Genomic DNA, 12419 nt, shown 5'->3' with positions numbered 1-12419 from the left:
TTCTGCAAATAATACTCATTTTCTGCACAAAAGAGAACTTTTCTCCCTCTCTCCCATAATCGAGTAAAAAAAGTTTGCCAGCCAGAGTTTGTTATCTTCTCGTGGCTTGTTTACATTGTGAAAAAAATTTTTGGTTTCTTTGAATTATTTTAAGAATTTTTATAATTTTCATAGCATTTATCGAAAAACTCTATATAAAATGAATGAAGTTGTGCGTGGTGAAGCCTCAGAATCGGAAGATGAAACTATGGACTTAAATCTAAGCCGAAAGGTTAGTAAATAAACACATTATTCCAATAAAGTGAAAGTTTTACATTTATATAAAAATCAAATAATTGCAGAGAATTTTGGCTGCAGAAGTATCCGGAGAAGCTTCAGAATCTGATGAAGGTACATTGAGACAATATTAATAAATGTATTCAAATAAGTAACAACATTTATTTTATGTTTTGCAGATGTTTATGACAAAAGTTTAGATGCCAGCAGCTTGGAGTCTAAAAGTAATGTAGATTCTTTGTATAACAACAATTTATTGCAAAGAAAATTAAGTAAGTTATATTAAAGAAATTTCTTATTTTACATTTTAATAATTCCTTATTTTAGTTGAAAATAATTTGTCAATTTGGCGCAGTTTAAATATGTTTGTTAAAAGTCTTGTTACCTCGTCCTCGAAACAATTGTTAAACACCGATCAAATGTTAATTAAATCTCAAACGTCCATGCAATCTGTTTTGCTTACACTCAGTCAAACACAGGTGAATATGAAACAATTGTATCAAAAAACTGATGCTGTATTTACCACAAACTTTATTCCAAATATTAATGTGAAAACGAACAAAACTTAATAAGAAAATTATTCGAATTTAAGATGAAACAAATATTTATAACATTTTTTTTTTAAATATATTTAAAATAAATAAACTTTTACAATTACAAATTAATCTTCTGTATCCGAATTGGGTACAAAAACTTCACTATTCGGTGAAGGTTCTTTGGGTATATAGGTGGCCTCGAAACATCGAGCAAATATGGTACGTATTTTTGGTACATGCTCCCGCTGGGGTGACTGGGGTATTGTTTCGTCTTCCTCCTCCTCCTCATTATCCCTGTCCTCACTCTTATTATCCTGAAATGATAAGTCGGGTGTATCTAATGCCGCAGCTGCCAATAGTATATCATTATCATCTAACATATCATGATCTCTTTGTGTCAAATTTCTGGCGGCTTGTATCGAATGTAGGCTCGTATGATTATTATCCCCATCAAAATCAAATATTGTTGTATCATTACTCAGAGTGGTTTCTTCCGACAACCTTTTCTTAGCCGCTGCAGCTGAAGTGCTATTAACATTAGAATTACTATGTTTCCGTTTATGGGTTTTGGAGGTGTTACTTTTGCGGGTGGTATTATGGGCGGGTTCGCTAACTTCCGTTTCTAAACATTCTTCATAAAAGCTAACATCTTCGGGCAAAACTGTGGTCATTACTAGGGAACATTCTATATAATCAGTTTTTTTCATTGTTACAAATAAAGGAGAACCTTCTTGACTAAAATTTAAGGTAATATTTTCATTGATAGTTTCAGCAAAAGCCAAAAATGCTCGAAATTCTTTAAGGGAAAAAGTAATGGCAGATTCTTCCTGTATGCTGTATGTTTCAAATTCACTGGGACTACAAAGAGAATGAAAGTTATGAATCAAAAATAGAATAGTTAACTTTAGCTTTTTACCACTTATGGTCTTTAAAAAACACATTTTTTTTTATCAAAAACCAGCAAATCTAAGGTTTACTATAATTTTACCTTAATTTTAATTGAGATCTCATAAATTTATCATTAACTCTGGCTCCTTCTATATAGTTTTTGGCCGTTAAACAATTACCCATACTTTCCAAAGTTATCTCCGATTCTGTGGCATTAAAATTACTCGATATATCATTGAAAATCTTATATGAACCCACAATTCTTTATAAAAATAAAAGCCAAAATATTAGATATTCTTGTTTGAAATTCATACATTTCAACTTACACATTTATGGCCTCGTCCTGAGAAACATTTGTGGTTAAAATCTCATCATCAACCACCGAAATCAATGCATTTTTCATGGTCTCTAAACTACATTTAAATTGTACCTGCAATTTCAATTGATCCGCCAACAAACGTATTTCACAACGTTCCACATGACGCATATTTTTAAATACCGCCAATATTGCCTTCATACACACTTTACAATAATTCACTCCCGACTCTTCGAGACTATAGGTTTCGAAAAATATACGCTGGAAACGTATGGTAGCCATGGCGGATTTTGATGGATTAAAGGTGCGAAATTGTAAACCATTTTCATCGGCCTCTACACATAAATCACTGCCAATCTTGGCTAATGATTGTATGGATTTAGCTATGGCTGAAAATTAAGGGGTTTTTTTAGAAATAATTTATAAATTAAGTCAATTTTAAGCTATAGACCCACCTTTGGCGTTCATACCCTCCAAGGAACACTTCATATTTTTAAAGTTTTTGGAACATGGACAAAATGTAAACAAAAATATGTAAATAAAGCAGAAAACAGTGCAGTTTCCATCAACTTATTTTAGAACTTGGCGTCGCTTCTGTCAAGAGTTGACGCCGTCAAAAATTTCTATAAATAACTTTGTTTAATATAAACCGCAAAGTTTTGTTTAATTATTATGAAATTTGTAAAATTCTGAATATTTAAAAGAAATAGATTTTAATTATTTTTCTTTTATTTTGGCTAACAGTAATTTTATTTTAACGTCGTTATTTTCAAAATCTATCGCCGGCTGAGCTCTTGCTAGCCACTGATATTTGCATAAAAGAAAATGCTAAAAACAAAAGTTGCCAGATGTTTTAGCCGGCGAAATATTAAATAGAATTATATTTTGAATTATAATAAGAAAAGCAAGTATTACACGATTTTTAATTAATATTCTTTAAATTATATCATTTTGTAATTATATTTTTATAAAAACAATTTGTTTCATAGTAACAACAAAATTTTTTGATTTAATGCTTTCTTTCAGCTGGTAACACCCCTTCTCACCTTTTGACATTTAATTGACAACTCTGTTCATTTGCGAAAATAATTGATTGGTTTTCATTATTCACCGGATTTGTTGTGCCACATCAGTTTTTTACATTTAATAGAGAATTTAATAATTAATAGGTAAAAATTATATAAAAATTGTGATCAAAACCTTTGTCTTATAAATTTTCTTCAATATTTTTATTAAACCAATAGTGTAGTTAGATAAATTATGTGTTAAAATTAGAGATATCTTGTTTGACCACATCAACCTGTAATGAAGCTACACAACAGCAAAACAAAAAGCCTTTGGGGAAAGGCTTCTCTACTATCGTTATTAACACTATTCACCTTCTGTAAGGAGGCATTATGCCAGGAAACTGCAACAAGTAAAAGTTTTCCCATCACTACATTAATTAATGCCAAATGGGAACAGACACCGTTGCATTTGGAAATAGCAGAATATTTGGCGGATGAAAATGCCAATTTGTATTGGGATTTCTTAAAGGATATAACTGATTTGGAAACGACGTTAAGTAGTTATGGTAAGTTAATAAGACATTTTTTATTTTAATAACTTTTTTCCAATAAAATTTCCCTTCTTCCAGAAACGCCCTCACAAAGTTATAATGCCGCCATAAATGTGGTGCGTAAACGTCTTACAGATCTACAAATGCCGCTTATGAAGCTGATAGTATCCATGCATAGTCTAACGCCTCGCATACAAACTCATTTCCAAATTGCTTCTGAAGTTTTGGCTCAGGGTTCTTGTACCGATTCAGCCACATTTGCACAAGTTGGCTCCGAGTTAGCCTGCAGTCTGGATGAGCTGCGTCAAAAACTTAAACTGAATAAACAAGATTCATTAGATGCCCATGTTGATACTTATGCATTTGATCATATTTATCCTGGTTCGGAAAATAATACCCGCACTGTGGTGTTATATGGTGATATTGGCTCGAAAACATTTGCCCAGTATCATTATTTATTAACAGAAAAAGCTTTATCGGGTGATATAAAATACATAACACGTCATTATTTACCTTTAAAATATCAAAAGTCACAAAAACGTGTGCGTCTTTCGGGTTATGGTGTGGAATTACATTTAAAATCCACTGAATACAAATCCCAGGATGATGCCCCCAAACCTTCGGAAGATGCGGCAAATGATAGTTCTGTTGAATCGGGTGTAGAAATGGAGGTGCAAGGTTTTGACTTCAAGGTGCTCAAAGAGCGCTTCCCCACTCTTTCACATTCATTAGATAAACTTAGACAAAGTTTGCAACAGGGCAATGAGGAAATTGCCCAATTAAAAGCCTGGGAGTTTCAAGATTTGGGACTACAAGCAGCCCAAGCTATAGCGGAAATAGATGGCGAGGAGGCTTTGAAAATTCTACAATTCACAGCTCATAATTTTCCCATGCAAGCTAAGGCTTTGCTTAGCCATAAGGTGAGTGATCAGCTAAGGAATGAGGTGAAACATAATACCGAATCGTTTGGCAGAAGTTTGAATATTATTCCTCCCGATGGCGCTTTATTTGTTAATGGTTTGTTCTTTGATGCTGATACCATGGATTTGAACTCCTTGGTGGAGACTTTAAGATCAGAAGTACGTGTTTTGGAAAGTCTACACAATAGTCAAGTGAAGGGATCTTTAGCCTCTTCTCTCTTAGCTTTAGATTTTGCTGGTTCGGGTTCTAAAGAATTTGCCATAGATATAAGAGATTCCTCCATATTATGGATTAATGATATAGAAACTGATCCTCAATACCGCCGCTGGCCCTCAAGTGTTATGGATCTGTTGAGACCCACTTTTCCGGGTATGTTAAGAAATATACGCAAAAATGTTTTCAATTTGGTGTTGGTGGTAGATCCCGTCAAACCTACTAGTCGTAGTCTTATTAAGCTGGCGGAAAGTTTTGTCGTACACTCGGCTCCTGTCAGATTAGGTTTGGTATTCGATGCCTCAAAATCCTCCGAAGATACCAAAGAGGATTATATGGCCTTGGTGTGTGCTTTTAACTATGTTACCCAGAAAAAAGATGCCCGTTCCGCCTTAGGTTTTCTAACCGATGTCTTTACCGCCGTAGACTCTAAGCAGGAAATCACACGTAAACATATTAAAATGCAACTTAAAAAGACATTTGATAAATTATCCAGCTCTGCTGTAGATGACATATTAGATGAAGATTCTGATTTTGATTATGGCCGTCAGTTGGCTTTGGAATTTGTAGAACGTTTAGGCTTTTCTGATTCCCCACAGGCTTTACTGAATGGTGTACCCATGCAGCAGAATATTTTAAGTTCGGATAGTGATTTTGAAGAGGCCATATTCTCTGAAATCATACAACAAACCACCAGTTTGCAGAAAGCAGTTTATAAAGGAGATTTAACGGATTCCGATAATCTATTGGATTATCTAATGAATCAGCCGCATGTTATGCCACGACTTAATCAACGTATTTTGGGTAATAATGAAAATGCCAAATTTTTGGATTTAACCGGACAGCCTCATATAGATCTCAATAATGTTAAGGATTTGGCACAACTCTCCAATCGTGATATGACAGCTACTCTTCTCAACAACATCAAATACTTTGAGGGCAAACATTCTTATGAAACTATAGGCGAGGCCAATTTGCATTTCCTAACCATTTGGCTATTTGCCAATGCAGAATCCAAGGAAGGCAAAGAATTACTCAACAATGCCTTGAAATATGTTAAAGCCGGTTCCAGTGTACGCATTGCCTTTATACCCAATGTTGAGGGTAGTGATTTGTCGAGAAAGAATAACTTGAATCGTTTAGTTTGGGCTGCTCAGCAAGTACTTAAACCTCAACAGGCCACGGATGTAGTATTGAAATGGTTGAAACAATCCTCAGATAAATGGGAAATTCCAGGACAAGTCAATGATTTCTTGGACTTCACCGAATTACACATGAAAATCCTAAGAGTTTATGCCCAAAGAGTACTCAATCTAAAGGCTAATGAACGTTTGGTTATAGGTAATGGTAAAATTATAGGACCTATTGGCACTAATGAACAATTTGGCATAGAAGACTTTGGTTTAATCGATCGTTTCAATGCCATACAATATGGCGATAAATTGCGTAAGGTTTTAAAACAAAAATCTCTAGATATAGAAGAATCAGACTTTGATAGTGATACTTTATTAAAACTCTACGCCTGTCTTATACCCAGACAATCGAAGACCAGATTTAAGATACCCGATGATGTTAAGGAGGCTCACTCCGTGGTCAAGCTTAAACCCAAACACGAAGATTTGCCGCATTTCGAAATTAATGCCGTTGTAGATCCAGCCTCTAGAAGTGCTCAGAAATTGGCACCCATTTTAATACTCCTGCGCAATACAGTCAATTGTAATATGAAAGTTTATTTGACTCCCGTCAACCAGCATAGTGATATGCCCGTGAAGAATTTCTATCGCTATGTAGTGGAAACCGAAATACAGTTCTTGCCTAATGGTGAATTAGCTGAGGGACCCATAGCCAAGTTTACCGGTGTGCCGGCCAATCCCTTGTTAACACAAAATGTTCAAGTACCCGAAAATTGGTTGGTCGAAGCCGTACGCTCCGTTTATGATTTGGATAATATAAAGTTGAGTGAAATAGGAGGTCCTGTGCACAGTGAATTTGAATTGGAATATTTGCTATTGGAAGGACACTGTTTTGATGCCTCCACCGGGGCACCACCCAGAGGTTTACAAGTTACTTTGGGTACCCAAGACAATCCCACCATGGTCGATACTATTGTTATGGCAAATTTGGGTTATTTCCAATTGAAAGCCAATCCTGGAGTATGGACTCTACGTTTGAGAGAAGGAAAGTCAGCTGATATCTATGATATAACCTTTGCCGAAGGACCCAATACTTTACATCAAGAGGGTAATACCCAGGTGGTGATAAGCTCCTTGCGATCACATGTCATCAAACTTAGAGTTACCAAAAAGCCCGGCATGCAGCATGCTGATCTTTTGGGTGATGAGGAGAATCAACAACAGAGTGGTATATGGAATTCTATAGCCAGCTCTTTTGGTGGTGGCAGCAGCCATGAGGGCGAACCTGAAACTATTAATATATTCTCCTTAGCCTCGGGTCATCTTTACGAACGACTTTTACGCTTAATGATGTTGTCTGTTATGAAAAATACTAAATCTCCTGTGAAGTTTTGGTTTTTGAAAAATTACCTCTCACCCCAATTCACCGATTTCTTGCCACACATGGCCAAAGAATATGGCTTCCAATATGAGCTAGTACAATACAAATGGCCACGTTGGTTACATCAACAAACCGAAAAACAACGTACTATATGGGGTTATAAAATTCTCTTCCTCGATGTTTTATTCCCCCTCAATGTTCGTAAAATCATATTCGTAGATGCTGATGCCATAGTAAGGGCGGATCTAAAGGAATTATATGACATGGATTTGGGTGGTGCTCCCTATGCCTATACGCCATTCTGTGATTCACGCAAAGAAATGGAAGGTTTTCGTTTTTGGAAGCAGGGCTATTGGAAATCACATCTAATGGGCAGACGTTATCATATTTCCGCCTTGTATGTGGTAGATCTTAAACGTTTTCGCAAAATCGCCGCCGGCGATCGATTAAGAGGACAATATCAGGCTCTCAGTCAAGATCCCAATAGTTTATCGAATTTAGATCAAGATTTACCCAATAATATGATACATCAAGTAGCCATTAAATCATTGCCCGATGAATGGCTATGGTGTCAGACTTGGTGCAGTGATAATGCCTTTAAAACAGCCAAAGTTATTGATTTGTGTAATAATCCGATGACCAAAGAAGCTAAGCTAACGGCAGCTCAGCGTATAGTGCCGGAATGGAAGGATTATGATGCCGAAATTAAAGCACTTATGGCACGTATAGAGGATCATGAGAATGCCGATCATAATGAACAAATTGTTGGTGAACATAACTTAACGCCCAACGCAGATGATCCGCCTAAACACAGTGAACTGTGATTTCGTTTTTTTTTCTACTATTTCTTAAACTTGACTTAAAAAAAAAAAACATTTTGTGGCATCCACTATTTAATTAATTTATTTTTAAACATTCATTACTTTCTTGAAAAAATTCCCTTTATTTTCGTTTAAAAATATAATAGTCCTTTTTTGTATTATTTCAATAAAATTGGATGTTTTAATATGTATTGTGTAAGTCCTTAATAGTTTAAAACAAAATGTATTAAATGTTTAAAGGACTAAAATTTTAACATTCCTTAAATTAAACTTTATTTTTTTCTCTGTTGGTAAAAGTATTTTTTGGCATTAATTGAAAGAAGAATTTATTTAAATTTTACTTAGTTATAAATAATAAAAACTTTGCCATTAAATTAATAAATAAATAAAAATGTGTTTATTTAAACAAAATGGCGCTTTAAAAGTATAAAAAATATTTATTAAATTTTATAGTATTTTTTCACAAATTAATAACTATAACATAATTAATACAAAAGAAAAAATCATCTTATACTTAAAAACAAATTCAACTTTGCAAAACAACCACTTGATCGGTGACACGTGTTATTAAAGGATCCAATTCACTGCGTATTAGTTTCGAGCTCCACAGTTCTTCTAAAGTATATTCAGCTTTTGCAGTGGCACTGCCTAAAAGAAAGTAAATTTCTTATTCTAAGAGAATACTCATCCTAAAGTATAATTTTCCAAAGAAAACTCATTCCCAGGAAATATTTACACAAATATCTAGATAGCTTTCAATAGAAGTGTGTTTTAAGAAAAATTTCTTAGGACAGGTTTTTTACTACTCAGTTAAACTAGGTTTAACATGCTGTTAGCTTAAACTCGTCACAAATTTAGGCGAACTTTAACCAATGATTATGTTTTTCAGTTATTAAATTAGGATCCGTTAACTTTGTTAGTATTGCCAACTTTTTACTCAAAAACATAAACAATGAACAGCTGTTTTTTGCAAACATTACTTTTTTTTGGAACCTAAAATTTTAAATGGCGCCGCATAAAGCAAGCATAGTGCCAAGTTAACAATCCAAGAAGCCTTGTCCAAGAAATTCCTAAACGACCTATACCTTTGTATAGGAAGCCAGATCGCTTTGACTTAGCTAATGAGTTTTATGGTCTCGACAAAAATCCAATTAGTGTTTTTATGGTTCTTCACCATGTATCAAAGTAAAAGTTGGGTTATGAATCCGAATGCATACGTTTAATATGTAGAATTCGAAAAACAGTAACGCGGTACCGTTATTCGACATCACATACCAACCAATGCGATAGTGAAACTCTCGAAGACAGAGCAAAAAGGACGGCGTGATTACCCTTAAGAGATAATGACAATGAGGCACAACGATCTTCCTTTAACCTAAACTGAATGAAAAATGTCGAACATTACTTTTGTAAAATGAAAAATTTTGGAAAAAAAATATAAACATTTAAGGGCGGGTTTTTTACTACTCAGTTAAACTACGTTTAACATGCTGTTAGAAAAGTATTAATGGTCTCCACCAGAAAAAAGTTTTAGAGTTTTAATGGTCTGACCGTGCTTAAGAAATAAAAACGATGACGCGAGAGTTGTTCCCCAAATCAGACTTGAATTACAACTGTTTGTGTTTTTCAGTTATGAATTTATGATCCGTTAACATTGTTAGTATTGCCAACTTTTCCCTCAAAAACATAAACAATGAACAGCTGTTTTTTTTCAAATATTACTTTTGTAAAATTAGAATTTTTTGAAAGTTAAAAAAAAAAAACATATTTTATTCTTCCGAAATCATTGTTTTTGTTAATTGTGTTTTCTTACTTATAACTTAAGTTTAATTGGCCAATAACACTCAGTTAAACTAAGATAATATGTTACGTTAATGTTAACTGAAAAACACAAAACATAGATCAAACTAGGTTTAAATAAAGAATGTAGATTTTATTCATCTGAAAAACCCGCCCTCATTTAAACTAAAAAAAAACACAAAACTTGGATTAAACTAGATTTAAACGAGGAATGTAGATTATATTCATCTGAAAAAAAGTGTTTTAAACATTTTTCTTTAGAGAAGATTTTCCTTTAGACAATTTATTTAGACGATGGTCTTCTGTAGACAATATTCTATAGAAAATAGTCTTCATAAGAAATATTTATATAATTTTCCGTTGAAAAGAGTTGGTTTGGAAATTTTCTATAGAAAAGTGTCTTTTATAGACAAAAGAAAATAATACTCTTTAGATAATTTTTTATAGAGAAGAGTCTTCTTTATATAATTTTCTATATAAAAGTGTTTTCTTGTCGCGATGTGAAGGCTTAAGTGCGATGAATCCCATGAGCCATGCTGACGGAGACAGCTTTGCTTGAGCTGGGTGCCTCCTAGGGGTCACCCTTGTCAGACGGGTCATGGGACGAGCACGAAACTAAGAACTACCCCTCCCACCTAACATATGTCTGTTTCCCATATTGGGCGGTCTGTTAGAAACGATCTGTTGATTTGCTTCTCCTGTCACTGAGACACTCCGCGAGCCTCTGGAGCAACAGCAACAACCGCAAATAGCCGGCCCAAGCTGGCTGCTTGCGGGCGAAAAGCCTCCTGGCTAGGTTAAAGGGCTCCAATTCTCCAGCTGAGGCAGAAGTGGTTAGACAAAAAAAACAGCTTTCTATATAAAATATTCTATCGAAAAAAACTATATAAAAAAAATAATCTATATAAAAATGTTTTCTTTAGATAATATTCTATACAAAAGAGCTATATAAAACAATTTCTCTAGAAAAGTTCTACTTTAGACAAATTTCTATAATTTTTTAATAAAGTGTCTTATTTAGATAATTTTCTATAGAAAAATGTCTTCTTTAACACATTCCCATAGAAATGTTTAATAATTTCATATATTTTTCAATTATTTTAAAATATAACTTACCCTCGGCCTCTACGGATAAAGTAAGGGTCAAAAATATAACCACATCCTTAGCAATAGGACTATGAGTATCACATATAGTATGTAAAGCTCTGGCGGCTTCGGCTGGTATCTAAAATATGGCATAATTTTATAAATCTCCAATTCTATCGTCAACACATTAACACCTACCTCATTTAGATTAGCTATCAATATAACATTACCCTCTTTAATTTTTGCCTTATATTTCTGAATGGCAAAACCATAATCATCTTCCACACCGGGAGCTGATATAAAATCATTACCCTCCATTTCAATGGGCAGCATTTGTTTACCAAAACAACCCGACGAATGGCGCGCTATATCTTTTATTAAACGAAAAACATTTGGACCACCATGATGAGCAAATAAATATACCGCCGGCTGTTCAGTTCTTCTATTTAAAATCGTTTCTATGCCCACTGATAAAGTGCGCCATATATGAGGATTTTCTTGGGTATATTTTTCTTGTAAGGCATCAAAAGAACAATTTCTGGGTTTTACTTCTCTTGGTACAAAATACCAAGACGCCAGTAATAGTGTAAAACTTATTAAAAGTATATGAAAAGGAGAAAGACTATGTTGAACTTGTGGCAAAGGCATAGTTGCTTTTTCATTTGCGTATTGTGGAGATTTGGGAGAACTAACTACCGGTTTGGGTTTTGGCCTTTGAGGTGTTCGTGGCACACTTCGTGATACATTAAAATCAGGTCTTAATTTATAACCCTTACTATTGTAAATGATTTCATCTTCGAATCCCTCAAGATCAGAACCACCCGATTCTGTTGTAATTTGTTCTTGACTACTCTGCAAGATCGACTGCGACGAATCATTTCCCTCATTGATAAATTCCTCACGTTGGGGTGTTTGTGAGTCACGCCTATCGTGTATAGAAGGTCGAGCTCTGGGTATGTTTTCCGCCATAGCAGCCTTTAAATTGAAATTTAATCTATAAGAAATTTTATCAGTGAAAGAATTTTTGCAATGAATTTGAAATTGCAATTTATTGTTTACGTTCGGTATAGTGTGGACAACTTTTTAATTTAACAAAAGCACTAAAATTAGAAAAAAAGAATTAAATGAATTAGTTTCGTTTATTATAAACATGGTAGAATAATTTTCATATATTATAAATAAGTTTTAAATTACAAAACATTGAATCAAATTGTTTACATAATTTAAAATTCAAAATCATAAAAAGTTTATGTAAATACAAAAATCTTTATAAAATTTGCCGCAAAATAAAAATACATTTAGCAATTAAAGTCATAAATCTGGCAGCTTGATTTTATGTTGTAAATATGGCAATCCGATCTCGTCTGGCTATTGGCAACAGTGATGTCAATTGTCAGAAGTGTTCACTAGAAAACTTTTAAAGTTTGGAAAAAGAACATTACACGATTTTAAATTGAAATTTCATAATTTTATTAAAGGCCCAAATAGAC

At 33.9% G+C, this 12419-nt stretch overlaps 4 protein-coding genes across 4 annotated transcripts; 2 read left to right on the top strand and 2 right to left on the bottom strand.

Annotated features, from left to right (window-relative positions):
* The first annotated feature begins 80 nt into the window (after positions 1-80).
* LOC111676619 (biogenesis of lysosome-related organelles complex 1 subunit 3) lies at positions 81-974 on the top strand. Its single transcript, XM_023437582.2, has 4 exons — positions 81-271; positions 342-390; positions 456-548; positions 604-974. Exons 1-4 carry the CDS (start codon positions 200-202, stop codon positions 843-845), a joined length of 456 nt encoding a protein of 151 aa, XP_023293350.2. The 5' UTR covers positions 81-199; the 3' UTR covers positions 846-974.
* LOC111676618 (cell cycle checkpoint control protein RAD9A) lies at positions 640-2630 on the bottom strand. The gene is made up of 4 exons (XM_023437581.2): positions 2472-2630; positions 2027-2405; positions 1801-1962; positions 640-1670 (listed from the first exon to the last, which is right to left on the bottom strand). The coding sequence occupies exons 1-4, from the start codon at positions 2503-2505 to the stop codon at positions 938-940; spliced, it is 1308 nt and encodes a 435-aa protein (XP_023293349.2). The 5' UTR covers positions 2506-2630; the 3' UTR covers positions 640-937.
* Positions 2631-3035: 405 nt separating this feature from the next.
* On the top strand, positions 3036-8313 carry LOC111676616 (UDP-glucose:glycoprotein glucosyltransferase). The gene is made up of 3 exons (XM_023437579.2): positions 3036-3185; positions 3261-3589; positions 3653-8313. The coding sequence occupies exons 2-3, from the start codon at positions 3322-3324 to the stop codon at positions 8044-8046; spliced, it is 4662 nt and encodes a 1553-aa protein (XP_023293347.2). The 5' UTR covers positions 3036-3185; positions 3261-3321; the 3' UTR covers positions 8047-8313.
* Positions 8314-8460: 147 nt separating this feature from the next.
* Positions 8461-11979, bottom strand: LOC111676629. The gene is made up of 3 exons (XM_023437591.2): positions 11128-11979; positions 10960-11068; positions 8461-8691 (listed from the first exon to the last, which is right to left on the bottom strand). Exons 1-3 carry the CDS (start codon positions 11896-11898, stop codon positions 8570-8572), a joined length of 1002 nt encoding a protein of 333 aa, XP_023293359.2. The 5' UTR covers positions 11899-11979; the 3' UTR covers positions 8461-8569.
* Positions 11980-12419: the final 440 nt, after the last annotated feature.

The sequence above is a fragment of the Lucilia cuprina genome, chromosome 5 (assembly GCF_022045245.1).
Source record: "Lucilia cuprina isolate Lc7/37 chromosome 5, ASM2204524v1, whole genome shotgun sequence".
Lineage (NCBI taxonomy): Eukaryota > Metazoa > Arthropoda > Insecta > Diptera > Calliphoridae > Lucilia > Lucilia cuprina.
The sequence above is the reverse complement of the archived record's forward strand: the minus strand, read 5'-3'. Positions and strand labels throughout refer to the sequence as shown.

What these genes read in the sequence shown, in the direction of transcription:
- LOC111676619 (XM_023437582.2), top strand. Translation starts at nt 200, where the DNA reads ATGAATGAAGTTGTGCGTGGTGAAGCCTCAGAATCGGAAGATGAAACT. An exon ending in ACTTAAATCTAAGCCGAAAG is followed by an intron (nt 272 to 341) that starts GTTAGTAAATAA and finishes AAATAATTGCAG; the next exon opens with AGAATTTTGGCTGCAGAAGT. An exon ending in TTTATTGCAAAGAAAATTAA is followed by an intron (nt 549 to 603) that starts GTAAGTTATATT and finishes TCCTTATTTTAG; the next exon opens with TTGAAAATAATTTGTCAATT.
- LOC111676618 (XM_023437581.2), bottom strand. Translation starts at nt 2,505, where the DNA reads ATGAAGTGTTCCTTGGAGGGTATGAACGCCAAAG. An exon ending in GGAGGGTATGAACGCCAAAG is followed by an intron (nt 2,406 to 2,471) that starts GTGGGTCTATAG and finishes CTTAATTTTCAG; the next exon opens with CCATAGCTAAATCCATACAA. An exon ending in CAGGACGAGGCCATAAATGT is followed by an intron (nt 1,963 to 2,026) that starts GTAAGTTGAAAT and finishes ATTTTTATAAAG; the next exon opens with AATTGTGGGTTCATATAAGA.
- LOC111676616 (XM_023437579.2), top strand. Translation starts at nt 3,322, where the DNA reads ATGAAGCTACACAACAGCAAAACAAAAAGCCTTTGGGGAAAGGCTTCT. An exon ending in AACGACGTTAAGTAGTTATG is followed by an intron (nt 3,590 to 3,652) that starts GTAAGTTAATAA and finishes CCCTTCTTCCAG; the next exon opens with AAACGCCCTCACAAAGTTAT.
- LOC111676629 (XM_023437591.2), bottom strand. Translation starts at nt 11,898, where the DNA reads ATGGCGGAAAACATACCCAGAGCTCGACCTTCTATACACGATAGGCGT. An exon ending in TGATAGCTAATCTAAATGAG is followed by an intron (nt 11,069 to 11,127) that starts GTAGGTGTTAAT and finishes GCCATATTTTAG; the next exon opens with ATACCAGCCGAAGCCGCCAG. An exon ending in TTTATCCGTAGAGGCCGAGG is followed by an intron (nt 8,692 to 10,959) that starts GTAAGTTATATT and finishes ACTTTCTTTTAG; the next exon opens with GCAGTGCCACTGCAAAAGCT.